This window comes from Hemitrygon akajei, chromosome 1 (genome assembly GCF_048418815.1).
Source record: "Hemitrygon akajei chromosome 1, sHemAka1.3, whole genome shotgun sequence".
NCBI classification, from domain to species: Eukaryota; Metazoa; Chordata; class Chondrichthyes; order Myliobatiformes; family Dasyatidae; genus Hemitrygon; species Hemitrygon akajei.
Window position 1 is genome coordinate 195,171,759 of NC_133124.1, and position 17,475 is coordinate 195,189,233.

General features: G+C 40.0%; 1 protein-coding gene across 1 annotated transcript in view; it reads left to right on the forward strand.

Moving 5' to 3' along the window:
* The window catches only part of LOC140738844 (scavenger receptor cysteine-rich domain-containing protein DMBT1-like), an 80,515-nt gene extending 64,768 nt beyond the window's left edge, over positions 1-15,747 (forward strand). The window contains exons 10-11 of the mRNA XM_073066814.1: positions 13,959-14,063; positions 15,274-15,747. Of these exons, the coding sequence (XP_072922915.1) occupies positions 13,959-14,062 (104 nt within the window). The 3' untranslated portion in view covers position 14,063; positions 15,274-15,747. The remainder of the gene's footprint in view (positions 1-13,958; positions 14,064-15,273) is intronic.
* The last annotated feature ends 1,728 nt before the right edge of the window (positions 15,748-17,475 follow it).

The following is a 17,475-nucleotide window of genomic DNA, read 5'->3' on the forward strand; positions in this document are numbered from 1 at the left end:
GCACTTAATATTCTACGGGTAATTTGGCATTATGCAGAGCTTAAATTTAACTATTGCACTTTGGAAATGTCAGGGCCTAAAAAAATGTAGGTCCAGTTTTAAATTTATCTAATAAATTTGCTTTTAAGTGTTCATGGCTTTCTGCATTACCCGTGGGATCATCCTCGTTGTTGTATTCTTTATATGTACTGTGGTTTACTAATAAGGAAACATCTTCTGGAAGAATAGAACTTTTATTTAACAACAACCACATGTGTTTTACAATACCATGTTTTCTCGATCTTTCTATCTTTCCTGCACATACTCAGAACTCTCTCCAATCACGTTCTTACATGTCATATCACCACATCTTCCTCTCCTTAAAAAGAAAAACAATTAGCAACATTGACCAGAGCAAATGCATAATTTAATATGTCTCTATCAGTTTCTCCGGGGGTTTATGATCATGAGTAGACCTTCTAAGTGGTTCACATAGTTCTTGTTATTTCCATGTTTTGTCTAGTCTGCATCAGTTAACTGAAAATCTGAAGTTTGCTCTTTTTTGAGATCTTTGCAATTTCTTCTTCAGACTGCTCCTTCTTCTGTTTGGACCATGCATGATCTGGGCTTTACTTCTTCAAGTACTGTAGCTTTCTGTGTCCACGTGTTCATTTTGTCTTGTATCCTTACTTCATCTCCTTGGTGTAGTTCAGGTAATGGATGAGAACATCTGTCAAAGTATGCTTTCTGCTTTGCTTTGTGTTTGTCTTTCCATCTTTTCACTTGTTCACCTCCCTCTGTTTTCATAAGGCTCTCATCTTTTGGCAGATTGGATCTCAAATGGCGTCCCATCAAGAGCAGAGCAGGAGAAAATCCACATTCAAGTGAAGTACTGTGATAGGCTAAAAAAGCTTTATAAAATCACCTCCACTATGTTTGCTTTGTGCATCTGCTTCTTGATAATTCCTACCGACTTCTCAACTAATCCATTGGACTGAGGGAAAAACTGGACTAGATGTTGTATGAACAAAGCCCCATTCATGCGCAAAATGTTTCATGCATTCACCATTGAATTGTGGACCAATGTCTGTGAAAACTTCATCTGGAAAAAACTGATTTCCTGCATGTAATTACATTCTCTGCAGTTGTTCTGTTCAGACCATACACTTCAGGATACAATGAGAAGTCATCTGTTATTAATAGATAATCTTTATTGTCTGTTACAAAAAGATCAATGCCTACCTTCTGATAAGGTCTCTGAGGAATATGATGTGTATGCAATGGCTCCTTAGAGTTGCTAGGTTGGTATTTAAGGCATATTTGACAACAAGACACAAATTGTAAAGTTTCATGATTCATCCTGGGCCAAAACATCATTTCCTGTCCCCTTCTCTTACATTTTTCAGTACCTAGGTGGCCTTCATGAATTTTCTCAAACATTTCTTTTCGGAGACTTTTAGAAATCACAATTCTGCTACCTTTGTACAATATCCCATCCACAGCATAAAGTTCTGATTTGTGTTTCCAATATTCTTGGATTTCTGAGGTACAGTCATGCTTATTATCTGGCCATCCATCGATCACCACTTGTATTAACTGACTGAGAATTTTGTCCTTCTCTGTCTCAAGACGCAGCAGTTCCAACTTTTGGGAAGCAACAGGTACAGTCTCTATGATCATTTCAACAAATGACTGAACATCAACAGCGTCCCTGTGACTGTCTTTTGTTGTTGGATCCACAGCTCTGGAAAGTGTGTCAGCCACGTACATGAATTTTCCAGGTGTATATGACACATTCAAAACATATCTTTGCAATTTGATCATCATTGACTGAATTCACAAAGGACAGTCGCTTAAAGGTTTGTGAAATAATGCAATCAGAGGCTTATGTTCAGTTTCAACATCAATAGAATTCCCTGACAGAAACTGATGAAATCTCACGTAAACAAATATAATGCTGAGCAATTCTTTTTCAATTTGGGCATACCTTGATTCTGGATCAGATAATGAATGAGATGCATATGCCACTGGCAGCCATTCCTTATCATGTTTCTGGAGTAATGCTGCCCCTAAGCCTGCTTGAGATGCATCACATGAGATTTTGCTGGGTCTATCAGCATCATAGAATTTCAACACAGGTTCTTTAGTGAGCACTTTCTTGAGATGTTGCCATGCCTTCTCCTGTTCATGATTCCAGCTCCATTCATTTTTCTTTTCTGTTAGCTGCCTCAATGGAGTAAGCTGTTCTGAAAGATTGGGTATGAATTTCCCCAAGCAGTTGACCATTACAATGAACTTTTGAACATCATTTTTACATTGCAGTCTTGGCATGTTCTTAATAGCAGAATCCATCAGTGGATCAGGACGTACACCCTCATTGCTGATGATATCACCCACAAAGGTAAGTTCAGTCACTCTTAGCTGACATTTGTCTTTATTCAACTTCAGGTTTGCCTTCCATTTTGCCTCAAAGACTTGTCTGAGTCTAGCATCATGCTCTTGTTTAGATGATCCCCAAACAATAATATCGTCCATGGAAGTATCAATGCCCTCAATGTCTTAATATAGCATGTGAATGGTTTTAAGGTACAATTCAGGAGCTGATGCAATTTCATATGGAAGCCAAAGAAAACAGTATCTGGCAAAAGGAGTGTTAAAGGTATACAACTTTGAACTCAGTTCATCTGGTTTAAGTTGCCAGAATCCAGAGGATGCATCTAATTTACTTAAGTACTTTGCGTTAGCAAACTGTGACATAATTTCTTCATGAGTAGGCAATTTGAAATGCTTTATTTTAATGGCACAATTCAGGTCTCTTGCAGCTAAGCAAATCCTCAGTTTTTCATTTTTCTTATCAACAATGACAACAAATTGACCCATTCAGTTGGTTCATCAATTTTTTTATGACTCCCAGCTGTTCCATTCTGTCAAGCACTGTATTCAGTTGATGACATAATGCAAAAGGCACTTTTCTACTTGGATGGTGGCACTGCTTTGTCAATTTTAATGGTGTGCTCTCCTTGAAGATAACCAAGCCCTTTGAACAAGTCCTCATACTCTTTCATCAAATCATTGTATTCTGACTCTGTGTCACTCTCCTGGCCAAAGCTCTTTTCACTAAATTCAGTCTCTCACAGGCAGATAAACCCAGTACTGACTGTACATTCTTTGGCACCACAACAAACAAAAGCGTGTGCATAATATTTCTGTGTGATACTTTTGCCACAAATGTTCCTTTAACTGGAATGTTTGCACCTGAATACACAGTCACTTTTAGATTTGTCTTATGTAACTTTGGTCATGGCATTAATGCATTAAACTTAGATTCTGCAAGAACATTTACTTGTGCTCCAGTATCCAGTTTAAACAGAATATTGTTTTGGTTCACTTGCAATGGAACAGTCCAGTCATTATTACTTTGTTTGTTTTCTGAAAGCACATCCATATAAAACTCCTCAAGTTCATTTCAAGCACTGCATTTACTTATTTTATTTTCTTTCTGCTTCTGCAACAGCATGATAAATGATTACTCTTACCGCAATCGTTGCACATTTTCCCATACGCTGGTCACAGTTTTGGCCAGTGCTGCCACCCACAGCGATCACATAGCTTTTTTTTCTCTCAGATATTGTCTTGCTCTCTGTCAGTTTTGTTGTTGTTTTGTTATTTTTTCTAATATGTTCTACATGAAATGAAAAGTTATTTTGCCTGTGACGTCTTGGTTTCCGAAGCTTTGCAGAGCATCAAAGCTTTTTCCAAGTCTAAGTCTTGTTCTCTTAACAGTCTTAATCTGAGACCATTACCAAACTCACATGTTTTACTCCCGTGTCTCAACTTAGTAGCATATTGATCAATTGCTTCACCAGTTCTCTGTGCACATGTAAAAAAAAATGTGCTTTTCAAACATTACATTATGCTTTGGTATACAAAATGCTTCAAATTTGACCATTATCGATTTTAACTTTAAATTATCTCCGCTTTCAAAAGTAAAATGATTATATACCTCAATTGCATTGTCACCTATTACATGGAGTAGAATCACAGCTTTCACTTTTTTCTGTTTTATTTTAATCTGCTTCAATCACTGATAAATACAATCCAAAACATTGCTTAAATTTACTCCATATCTCAGCTATGTTCCCAGACAACTGAAGTGTCGATGGATGTTACAAACCTTCAATTTTTAAAAGTGTTAGTGAGCACCAGAAGAGTTCTTCAAATCTGCAGTGTTAGGTACCGCATTATTCTTCGGACACCATGTTGTATTTCAGGCCGACTTCTGACACCATGTTGGGTTCGTTATACATACTGTGGGTTACTAATAAAGAAACATCTTCTGGAAGAATAGAACTTACATTTAACAACAACCACACGTGTTTTACAATACCATGTTTTCTCAATCTTTCTATCATTCCTGCACATGCTCAGAACTCTCTCCAATCACGTTCTTACACGTCATATCACCGCACTGGTGGCTGAGTTTTTTGCACAAAGCTGATAATAAAGATACAGTCAGCAAGAAGAGGTAAGAATCACTGTGTGCTTTATTATTTTTCAGAATAATATGTCATGTCTTGGTAAGAGCAATGACTGCTCTTTGTCCCAAGTCAGCGTTATTATCGGTTACCATACGGATGCTGTCCACACCTATCTAGTAATGATAAAACTGTCATCAATTCCAATGTATTGTTTCACTGCAGTGGAATGAAGATCAGCAATTATTTCTATATATGCAGATATACCCTGTTTTCAATATTTCTGATTTTACTGTAATCTGCCCACGTTTGCAGATATGATCAATGTTGAGGGGATCATCTAAGCTCTTGTTCACCAGCATATAATTTAGTTCCCATTTTGAATTTAAATGACAAAGGGATTATTCTTCAATTAGAAACTTGTGAATGAACTTGATATTCCAAACTCGCACTTAAACAGGTGCAGTCTCAAGAGGCGGAGGCTCACCCAATATATTTTACCAAGCAATTTATGAAGAGATAGAGATTATTCCTCCCATCAAAACGTTGGATAATACAGGAGATTCAGGTGTGTTTTACAAATTGTCAGTGACTTCTCAAGCGATATACACTTCATCCATCCAGAAGAAATTAGAGATCAACAAATACCACTGTTATGAGTGTTGAACAGACCTGATGGAAATGGGGTGAAGAGTTAACCATTCCCCCGCCCCCTTGAGAACTATGAACTATTGCTATTGCTATGCTGCTAATGAGAGAGAGAGATGAAGCACAGAGGCAGGGACATCTCCTACAGATAAGAGAGAGACACACACATTTGATTTATGTATTATAGCTTCTTCCTGGATTGTTTACCTTTCACTATAAGGACGTTACTTTGCTCGTTAACGTTCCTAAGGAGACAGCAGGAGTGGCCTAGTTTGATGGACATGGTCATTTTGAATTGAAGGACGGCTGATACCCTGTCCATGGGGATAAAAGTCAGGTCTGGGGAGACACCCTCTGACACACCAGTGGACACTGACCGAGTGTTGTGCACCCACAGGAAGGTGGGGGCTTCGAGGACCAAATCAGGAGATCGGTCAATAAAGCTCACAGTGTGATGGCAGGGCTGGTGGGGACTTGTGTGTGTGTTCACTCATGCCAGAGTGACGAGTCCACCACAGAAGTACGGTCTAGCCAGGAACAGGGGGGGGAGTCATAACCAAATGACCACAATGGTATGACAGAATAAGAAGACACAGAAGGTTTGCCTGCTACAACTGTTACATCTCGCTCGCTCTCTCTATCCAACAACTTACAATACAGTAACCGCAACTAACACAGCACACATGAACTGAACTGAAATCTATATTCTCTATGACAATTCATTTACCCCTAGACATTGATAGAGCTTGTTTATTATTATTGATTATTATTCCTACACTTCCATGTTCATTATTGATAACCTGTTTTATATGTATATTTGCATTTTTGGTATTGTATTGTGTAGTTTACTAATAAACACCTTTAGTTTTCGGTACCACCAGACTCCAACGGATTGTTCTATTTTTGCTGGTCTGTAAACCCAGTAACGGGGTACGTAATACCACGAAAAATTCACAAAACACACCTCCAGGTTGAAATTAAAATTCAGAGATATCTAGTTACAGAACGTCCCATGATAACTTGTGTGAGTGAGACTAGAGTGGGTTCAACTTTTTCTCCAAGAGTTCTTGGCGAAGAGATGTGGAGGGTGTGCATAGATGTTTTTTTGAAATGTCCTACCTTTTTTTATTGCACTGTTAGAGCAGTGATTATGCTAGACAGGATAGTGCAAGTCTTCTGTCACGGGATGGGGGATGGCAGAGAGACATCCGTTGTCCCTGATGACTACATCTATAAGAGGTACAGCTTACTTCAGACTGTGTTAAGGAATGAAGGCTTGAATCAGATGATTATTCTGAAGGCTGGGTGTTTGATCGATAGGACTATCAAGGAGGTAATTACACCCAAGGTGCAGGCTTCGGGGGGAGAGCAGTGAATACCCCTGTCGCGGTCTCCATGAAAAAATGCTGTACTGCTTCGGAGACTGTTGGGGTTTTGGCTTGCAGAAGAAAGCCAAAATGGTCAGGTCTGTTTCACTGAGTCAGGCTTGTCACACAAAAGGGAAAGGAGGAGAAGAGGCGAGCTGTAGCGATTGGCGACTCATTGGTTAGGGGAACAGAAAGGAGGGTGTGTCTACAAGAAAGAAATTACGGGAAAGTAGGTGCGTCAGAGGTGCCAGGGTCAAGGACATCAGGGATCATGTCCAAACCACTCATAAGTGGGAGAGTGAACAGCGAAAGATCGTGTTATATGTCAGCACCAGAGATATTGGTAGAAAAGGCAATGTGCTCCAACAAAGTGAGTTCAGGGAGTTGCATTGTCAGTTGAAGGATATGATAAGATTGATTTTAATCACAGGATTGCTGCCCGTGGCACTTTCATGGAACGTCTGCCTTTGCTGCATGAAGCAGCGGGGGCAGCTGTTGGTGGTTGTGGTTTACGCCATAGTTGCAGGGAAATGGGAACAAGTGCATACATGTAGATTGTGGCGTGGTTGCAGGAAGAAGTTGTGAAGCCAACATGCAAAGTCAGCAAAGTCAGTAACATCTACCGGTACTTAAATGCAAGAACTGTTGCAGGAAAGCCGTAACAGTTTTGATCATGGGTGAGCATGTGGGATGGTGACATTGTTGTCTTTTGGGAGATGTGGTTGCAGCAGTCATGTACAGGAATGTACAGCAGCGAATCAGCCGATTGGTCCATCTAGTTCATGCCGAACCATTTAAACTGTCCTTTCCCATCTATCTGCACTGAGCCATAACCCTCTATAACTCTACCATCCACATACATATCCAATCTTACCTTAAACGCTGAAATCGAGCACGGGCTTATCACTTGCCCTGACAGATCATTTCACGATTCAGTATCCTGAGTGAATACGGTTCCCTTCATATTCCCCTGGAATAGTCTGTCTTTCACAATTAACCCATGGCTCTAGTTGAAGTCCCAATCTATGTGGAAAGGCCTGCTTACATTTACCCTCTCTATACCCTCATAATATTGTACATGTCTATTGAAATACCACTCAATATTGTACATTCCAAGGAATAACATCCTAACCTTTCCAATTTTTCCTTGCAACACAGGGACTCCGGTCCCGCCAATATCCTTGTAAATCTTCTCTGTACCCATTCAATTTTACTTACATAATTCCTGTAGGTAGGTGACCACAACTGCACACAATACTTCAATATAGATCTCATCAAATTCCTATGCAACTTCAGCATATCTGCCGATGTACTGCACACAATACTTTGATTTATGATGGCCAATGTTGCAAAAGCTATATTTCTGACTGTATCCACCTGTGACATTACCTTCAATGAATTTTGTACCTGTATCCCCAGATATCTTTATTCTACAGCACTCCTTTATGCTCTACCATTCACTGTGTAAGATATGCCCTGGTTGTTCCTCCTGAAGTTCCACACCTCGCACGTCTGCATTTGAATTCAATCTACCATTTTGCATCACATTTTTTCCAGCTGGGCCAGAACATGCTGCAATTTCTGATAGCCTTCCTTGCTGCTGCTGCACTCCAATCTTGTTGTAATCTGCAAATTTGCTGATGCAGTTAACCACATTTTCATCCAGATCATTGACACATATGACAAATAAGAACAGGTCCAGCACTGATCCCTGAGGCATTCCTCTCGTAACAGACCTCCAGTCAGACAGCCAACCTACTTTGGCCACTCTGGCTTCTCCCACAAAGCCAATGTCAAAACCTATTTACCACCTTCTCTTGAATGCCGTGCAGCTGAACCATCTTGACCAACTCCCATGCGGGACCTTGCCAAGTGCCTTTCTAATTCATTCACTGCCTTGCCTTCATTGGATTTCCTGGTAACTTCTTTGAAAATCTCTTTAAGGTTGGTTAGACTTGTCTTACCATGCACAAAGCCATGAATACTATCCCTAATCTGCCAATACCTATGCTCATATATCAGGTCTCTTAGAATACCTTCCAATAATTTTCTCACTATTGATGTGAAGCTCACTGGTCTATAATTTCCTGGTTTATCATTAGAGCATTTCTTAGCAGCGGATCAGCAGTCGCTATTTTCCAAGCTGGTACCTCACCTGTCTATTTAAATATCTCTGCAGCGGTTCCTACAATTTCTTAACTTACCTCCCATAGGGTCTGAGGGAACACCTTTTCAGGCTCTAGGGTGAATCCATGCTAATATGCCTCAAGATAGCAAGTGACCCCTCCTTTGTAATCTGTATATCTTCCACAAACTAGATTCTGATTTTCCTCACTTCTCTAGACTCTGTATTCGTCTTCTTTGTAAATATGGATGATAAAACTCAATTCACATCTCCACGATCTTTAGTGCTATGCATGGATTACCAATCTTATCTTCCAGTGGGTAATTTTGTCGCTTGCAATCTTTTTTTTCCTTAACATATCTGTTAAATCCCTTAGGATGATTTTTCACCTTGTCTAGTTGGACAAAATTGATGGTTCCCGAGTTCTTTAATTCTGCCATGCACATCCAAACTTTGTATTCTCAACATTTCACTTTTGAAGTCCTTCTAGTGACCAAGTACCTTTATGCCAGAAAACAGCCTCTCCCAGTCCACACTGGCCAGGTCCTTTGTGATACACAAACTTTCATCGGCTACCCTGTTTATTTCTCTAATCAAAGATCATGTATCACACACTCTATCTGTGGGACTTCTAAGTACTGATGAAGGAAGCTTTCCTGAACACAATTGACAATTGCTATCTCTTCTAGACCTTTTAAAGTACGGGAATGCTGGTCAATTGGTGGAGAGTTAAAATCACCTACTCTAACAACTGACGTTTCTGGCGGCATTTTCCAATATCTGTACAATTTTGTTCCTCTATGTCCAGTCGGATAGTCTACAACATAGTCCTGTTAACGTGGTCATACATTTTCTACTTCTCAGTTCCATCAATAACACCTCACGAGAATAGTTCTCCAATCTGTCATGACAGCACTACCGTGACATTTTCTCTGACTAGTAAAGCCAGCCCTCCTCTTCTAATCATTCCCGCTCTGAGCCATTTGATGCTGTGGAATCAGTTTTGCCCCCTTCAATTAATTCTTACGAATGGCTGCAATACCATAATACCATATGCCAATCCATGGCATGAGCTAATCTGCCTTTCCTACGATACTACTGGCATTGAAATATGTGCAATTCAGAGCAATGGTCACGCTATGCTCAGCTTTTTGTTTCCTGACATTGTTGAAGACTTAACCAAATTTGCCTTATTTTAATTATTGCGCGAGTCGACGCCTGATGCCAATCAGAGATAACTTTGTCTTCTCAAGCTTCCAAACCACAATATGTCACTGTTCTTTAAAACAAAGTAGGAACATGACTGGTAGCTCAAGTTGCAGGGTTGCATTGTCTTGAATGTAATTAATCATAAGCAATATCTCTCATGGACAATGTTTGGATTGCAGAGTACGTCTACTGACATGTTATGGGTGGCACTGTGAAATAAGAAAGGAATGATGACTTAAAGGACAATTTTAAAGACTATCCAACAGTCTGCAGGATTTAGAGGGGCTCATTTCTGCAGAAATCACAGGCTGTTGCATGGAACATAAGGAATGATGACAGGTGATTTATATTTCTCACATATTGACTGGGATACCCATACTGTAGAGGGCTGGATGGGACACAGTTTATCAAATGTGTTCATGACAGCTTCGCTAAACAGTACATTGAAGTCCAGCTAGAAAGAGCATGATACTAAATCTCCTGTTATAGAATGAGTCAGGGCAAGCAGCAGAAGTGCGAGCCAGGGAAAACCCTGGAATTTTGCAACTTGTGCCCATTATGCCATTAGTATCAAGACCATTGTGGAGAGGGATAGATCTGGTCCTCCAGTTAAGATTCTAAATTAGAGAATGACCAAATTTGATGGTATCAGAAAGGATCGGACAAGTCCGGACTGGGATAAGCTGTTTCCTGGCAAACGTACATTTGGTAAGTGGAAAGCCTTCAAAAGTGAAATGCTGACGTGTATAGTGTTTGTATGTTGCTGTCAGAATAAAAGGCGGAAATAAGAAGTTTAGGAAACGGTTTTCAAGAGGAATTGAGGCTCTGGTTAAGAAGAAAGAGATGTATAACAGAAATAATCAGGGTGGAGCAAGTGAGTTACTCAAGATATACAAGAAATACGAGGGAGCACACAAGAAGGAAATCAGGACGGCTAAAAGAAGGCACAAGGTTGCTCAGGTAGAAAAGTTGAAAGGGAATCCAAAGACTTCAACAGGTATGCTAAGAGCAAAGGACAAAATTTATCCTCTGAAAGATCCGAGTGTTCACATAGAGCCAAGAGAGATGGTGGAGGTCTTAAATGATTTTGTTTTGCATTAGTATTTACTCCCGACATAGAAGGATTTTGTAGATGTTAAGCCAAGCTGATTTGAGGTCTTATTTTACATAGCAGCACACTTTTGCTTCCTTGAGTCAACTTAGAGTCAATAAATTCTAAAGCCCTGGCAAGGTCTTCCCTGAGACATCTTGGCATTCAAAATGAGGTGGTAATTCTGAATAACCATTGACTTCATGGGAAAAGCCATGGACTGTTCAAAGATGATTACTTCTCTGATTACTTTTCTGACCAGTGGTGTTCACATAGGCATTGCTGGGTGCATTACTGTTGGTCATCGATATTGATGATCTCGATGAAGTTTGGTCAATTGGATTAGCAAATCTGCAGATTTCAGCAAGACTGGGGTGTAGTGAACAGCGAGGAAAACTTTCAAAGCTTGTCATAGTTCCTGGACCAGATGGAAAACTGGGCTGTACATTTTATATGCAATTTAATACAGACAAATGTAAGATGTTGCAGTTTGGTAGGACTTACACCATGAGTTGTAGATCATCGAGTAGTGCAGTAGGGCAGAGGGATCCGAGAAAACAGAAGCATTATTCTTTGAAAGAGGCGTCACATGTAGATTAGCTCAAAAAGAAAGCTTTTGGCACACTGAACTTCATAAATCAAAGTACTAAGATGAGATAATGTGTTGAATTGGTGTAAGCAGTTATTGAGGCCTAATTTGGGTATTCTGTGCAGGTTTCTTCACCTACCTTCATGAAAGATGTGAAAGAGATTGAAAGAGTACAAAAAGGAGAAGAATGTAGGACTTTAGATGTAGGAAAAGGTTAAACAAGCTGGTTCTTCATTTCCTGAAGTGTTTAAGAATGATTGAGATTTGAAGAAAATTTGGTCTCCAGGGTTAAGGAAGGACATCCTGGCTGTAGAGGAAGTGCAGCGTAGATTCACAAGGGTAATTCCTGGGATGTCCGGACTGTCTTACGCAGAGAGGTTAGAGAGACTGGGCTTGTACACGCTGGAATTAAGGAGATTGAGAGGGAATCTGATTGTAACATATAAGATTATTAAGGGATTGGACAAGATAGAGGCAGGAAATATGTTCCAGATGCTGGGAGAGTCCAGTACCAGAGGGCATGGTTTGAGAATAAGGGGTAGGTCATTTAGGACAGAGTTAAGGAAAAACTTCTTCTCCCAGAGAGTTGTGGGGGTCTGGAATGCACTGCCTCAGAAGGCAGTGGAGGCCAATTCTCTAGATGCTTTCAAGAAGGAGCTAGATAGGTATCTTATGGATAGGGGAATCAAGGGATATGGGGACAAGGCAGGAACCGGGTATTGATAGTAGATGATCAGCCATGATCTCAGAATGGCGGTGCAGGCTCGAAAGGCCGAATGGTCTACTTCTGCACCTATTGTCTATTGTCTATAAAATATGAAAGGATGGAGATATGTCTCAAGCAAAGTAGGTGTAAGGCATTCCGTCTGCTAGCGTACAAGTCCCCCTTTGGGTAGATGCAGGCACCTATCTAGCGGTCCACCCCCCTCCGCTCCCCCACACCCCATTGGGAGTAACGAGAAGCCATGGGAGCAGGTAGTGGATGGTCATATAAACAGCCACGGCATATCACAAACCCTGGTTATATTCTGTCACGTGATGCCAGGCAGAAAATATATAACCATATAACAATTACAGCACTGAAACAGGCCATCTTGCCCTTTCTAGTACATGCCGAATGCTTACTCTCACCTAATCCCACTGACCCGCACTCAGCCCATAACCCTCCATTCCTTTCCTGTCCATATGCTTATCAAATTTTGCCTTAAATGACAATACCGTACCTGCCTCTACCACTTCTACTGGAAGCTCATTCCACACAGCTACCACTCTCTGAGTAAAGAAATTCCCCCTCATGTTACCCTTAAACTTTTGCCCCCTAAGTCTCAACTCAAGTCATCATGTTTGAATCTCCCCTACTCTCAATGGAAAAAGCTTATCCACGTCAACTCTATCTATCCCCCTCATAATTTTAAATACCTCTATCAAGTCCGCCCTCAACCTTCTATGCTCCAAAGAACAAAGACCTGAAGAGTATTGATAATGGTGTGGGTGAACCTTTTTATAAAGACACCGTGCAGAAAAAGGCAAAGGCAAAAAAAAATCAGAGGAATAAAAATTGCCAAGAACAACTGTGGTAATGGATAAGACCATGATCGCCCATGTCACATGACATGGTAGAAAATGAGGATAATGATGAGGAGGATAATGATACCAAATTAAGACCAGTGTGTAGGGTAAATACAATCAGGCTGTTTCAATTGAGGTTGGTTAATACAAGAATTAGAGTTAATGTGTTAGAAATGAAATGTAAAGTGTTTAAGGAGAACATGATGATAATTTCTTCACTCAGAATTTGGTGAAGGTGTGGTATAAGCTGATAAGGAAAGTGGTAGATGCGGATTTGATTTCATCATCTAGCAAACGTTTCTGTTGCTATATTGAGGGCTGTGATCCAGGCAAAGAAATGAAAATGATGCACGGAAAACAGATGCTGACTTCCAGACTCTGGTTAAATTAATTCCATCAATCAAATCGACTATTACACCAGAGACCCTTTTAACGGCACCATTCATGGACTAGAATGTAGTGAAGGAAAACCCGGTTGGTACATGTTTTTTTTTCTGTTTTTATTTTCTACCCCTACCTCATACTGGTGGCAAATATAAACTTACAAAGGAAGTTGTACAGGCATGCAAGACGTAAGTTGATCTGAGATCTGGTACTTTTGTGAGAGATCTGCATTAATTGATGTGTGTGACAAAAAATTACTCTTCAGTAGCCAGGCTTGTAATTGAATGAAATGTTATTTCATTGTTCATTGCATTTTGCTCATTTCCACATGGGGGCTTTTGAATAATAATTAGTGTGCGGTATTCGTGTGCAATACGTTGCTCATAGTCAGAGCACAGATAGACATCCATCCTTCATCGAAATGCCCATCACACAAAGAACAAACAGAATATCTCTCATTCAGCAGATTGTGCTGTACAAAATGTGGTATGGGAATATCGATTTCATTTATTCTTCCTTCTAGATCTGGTTCCTGACGTTGACTCTCCTGACTCTCCAATCCTGATGGCCGGTGGTACCGACAATCTGCTGATGCTCACTGTTTCCCAAGATGACCACAAAAATTAAGGTAAATACAGTCTCCTTCATATCTATAGTAACCAAAACTCTGGGTATCAAATTATTGACTGGCCTATGATTTCGACAAACACAATCTTTATTGGTATTTCTTAAAAATACATGTCCTGGGAAAGTGGTTCAGGAGCAGTTCTGCTCTCACGCAGGCAAATGGATCTTATCCGAAGCACGTGACTCTACATTTTTGTATCGTCCACGCCGGTTTCTATGTATACACTGTATTTCCAGTGATTGAAACTATTTCCAACCGTCTCTCCCCAGCATCTGGTCCTCCAACACAAATGAGATATTAAATCCATGCTACTGACTAAATCACTGCCGCCGTTCTTCAATAGTTTGTCCTCACCATGCGAATTTATCACACACGTATTGAATTTGGTTTGTTTTTGTTTTAAGTGTTGTCGTGGTTACTTGAATTGACTCGGAGACACAGACAATTCTTCAAGAAAATTAAACCTTTATTTGCAAACAAAGGCTGAGGCAATCAATGAATTTGTCACCGAAAGCCCACCGAGCTCCGGTGTACAGCATTCTTTATAGTAATTTCTTATCTCAGTTACATTTCAGTTTTATTAGCATACCCAATCAATTTTTAGTTGCATATCATCTATATATGAATTAATTAATCACTCTTGCCTAGCCCGCGGTACGTCACCATTGTTTTTCACTCGGTCGCATTGGGGCCTTATTCGTGGCCAATATTATGTTTTTCAGACAACCTCCCTCACAGTACATTCCTGCTCGCAGCATCCTGTCCGCCACCGTTATCTCGTACTAAACAAAGGCTGAGTGTAATACATGGGATACATCGCAGCTAATAGTGTTGCAAAACAAGCAGGTGTACTGTAAGTGCCATAATATGCAGCTAAGAGAGTACAAAGTATCTAGTGAAAACAACACATAACAAAATGTGCCTAGTAAAATAATACATATTAATATTCGGTATCTAGAAGTGATTACATAGTATAGTAAATAGCTAATACATAGTGATTATAGTTCAGGTATATATAATGATTATATCAGGTATATTTCTCAATAGTGTCTTGTCTATTTAGTTTGAAAAGACTAATCCTTTCACTGAGAATAGATAATACCTTACAATTTTGTCAATGAAATAAAAAGGCCAAGTAATGTTTCAAATGTTATTTATTTCCAATGCACTCTTAATTGGCAAAATATGTCAACTTTGTTTTCATTCTCAGGTGGATTAGCATAAACTCCAAGATCTCATATTCCAATGTCAGTGGGGAGACAATGGAAAATTTCTGACTTAGATCGAGAAGCCACCCTTCCTTCTGTCAAGAAAGATGAGCATGCAGATCTTCATCTTGCTGTCTTCTTTTGCAAAATTACCAATTGCAGAAATATTGACTTATTTTGAGTGTATTTGGTTTGACTTTTGCCCTATTACTTACAAGAAAACATACTGATTTTGTTCAATTTAATTAAGTCAGAAGAAATGAAAAAAAATCTGAATATCCCTCGAAAAGAAAGATCATGGCTATTTCTATCAATTACTTATTAAAAGCAATTTGCCTGTATTACCCTTTCCGGTATTCCTAACACTTGTTAGAAATATCCCGCGTATTCAGATGAATGGATTAACGGCTTTATTGTGCTTTATTTTGTTATGGTTGTTGGCAGTTGGTCTTTCATTTTTGCATTGTTCTACAACATTTCAAGCAAATTAAATAAATATATCATGTTTTGAATGTGTTCACATTTGGTCCAAAACACAAACCAAATCAGGGACACTGAAAGACTACTGTGCAGATTTCCTCAGGAATTCTAATATGAAAAAGAGATATATACTATTACCATAGACATTCTTATAATTCTCCAAATGTCCTGGCAAGTTGGCATCTGGCACAGCAGATTGAAAACAAAAAGTAAAGTCACCATCAACAGATTAAGGGGAAAATAAGGGAATTCAAAAAGTCTGAGAACACTTTTCATGGTCATGACAGAGCGAGAGGGTGGAGGAGAGGGGGGAAGAGAGAGAGAGGTTGTGGGGGAGTCATCGACGTTCTTATGATTCCCCATATGTTCTGGCAAGTTGGCATCTGGCACAGTAGATTGAAAACGAAAATTAAAGTTGTCAGCAACAGAGTAAGGGAAAAATAATGGAATTCAAAGAGTCTGAGAAAGCTCTTCAGGGTCATGAGAGAGAGGAGGGAGAAGAGGAAAAGAAGAGGGAGGGGGGGAAAGGAGGGGGAGGGAGAGAGGGGAGAGAAGGGAAGGAGGGGGAGAGGGAGAGAGAAGGGAAGGAGGGGAGAGGGAGGAAAGAGAAGGAGGGGAGGGAGAGAGGGGGAGGGAAGGAGAGAAGGGGAGGGAGGGCAGGAGGGGGAAGCAGATGGAGGGGAGGAGAGGGAGGGGGAAGGAGAGGAAGAGTGGGAAAGGAGAGGGGGAATGAGAGGGAGAGAGGGAGAAGGAGTTGGGAGGGGTGAGAGAGAAAAACAGAGAGAGGGCAAGAAGAGAGAGAGAAAAGGAAGAGAGACAGAGAGGAAGGAGATGGTGCAAAGGAGAGTGAGAGAGAAGGAAGTAGAGAGAGGGAGGAAGGACTGAGTGAGAAAACGGGGGAGGTGAGAATGATAGAGAAAAGTGGGAAGGAGAGAGAGGGTGGAAGAGAGAGGAATGGAGGGAGGGAGGAGAAAAAGACAGAAAGAGAGAGAGGGGGAAGGAATGAGAGATAAAGAATCTTTCTCCAGGAAATACAGGAAGTCCCTTCTATTTCGAATACAGAGTGGGAAGGCAGTTGAGAATAAAATTTAAACTTCTAAGATAATTGATATGCAATTGCATGGGGAGAATATGCCAATTTTATCTTATTTGTTGTTCAGGTTGTTTTCCTCGTGTCATTGGTGACGATAACATCTAAATCGCTGATGAGTGATACAATACCAAAATATTCTAACCTTGTTTGCCACTGACTTTCCCCATTTCTATATCTGTTAAGCAGGAAAAAAAACCGACACTATGTTTCTTCATCTGCAACCATTACTACATGTTATCATAATTGTATAAGCAAAATTTGTAATCATGTATAACCACAGATGATTTAATTAAAATTTCAAGATGTAAGCCATCTTCAAGCCCGTTAAGACAAGAACGTCATATTACATCTTAACGAAGCTGTAATCAATTTATGTCGTCATGTAGTGCAGAACAGTGACACTTCTTTGGATTTCTACTTTCAAGGGAATAGCTTGTGAAATTATTGCTTGTTCTTGAATTGCAGTGCCACATTTTTGACAACATCAAACAAACCCTGGCAAATAGCCAAAAACCACATTCATATTTGCAAATTCTCCCATAGTGTTGGTAATGAAAATTCAATAAAAGTGAAATTGTGAGATTCATTTCATTCAAACCATTTTTAATGTTTAGAATATGCTTAGATAATG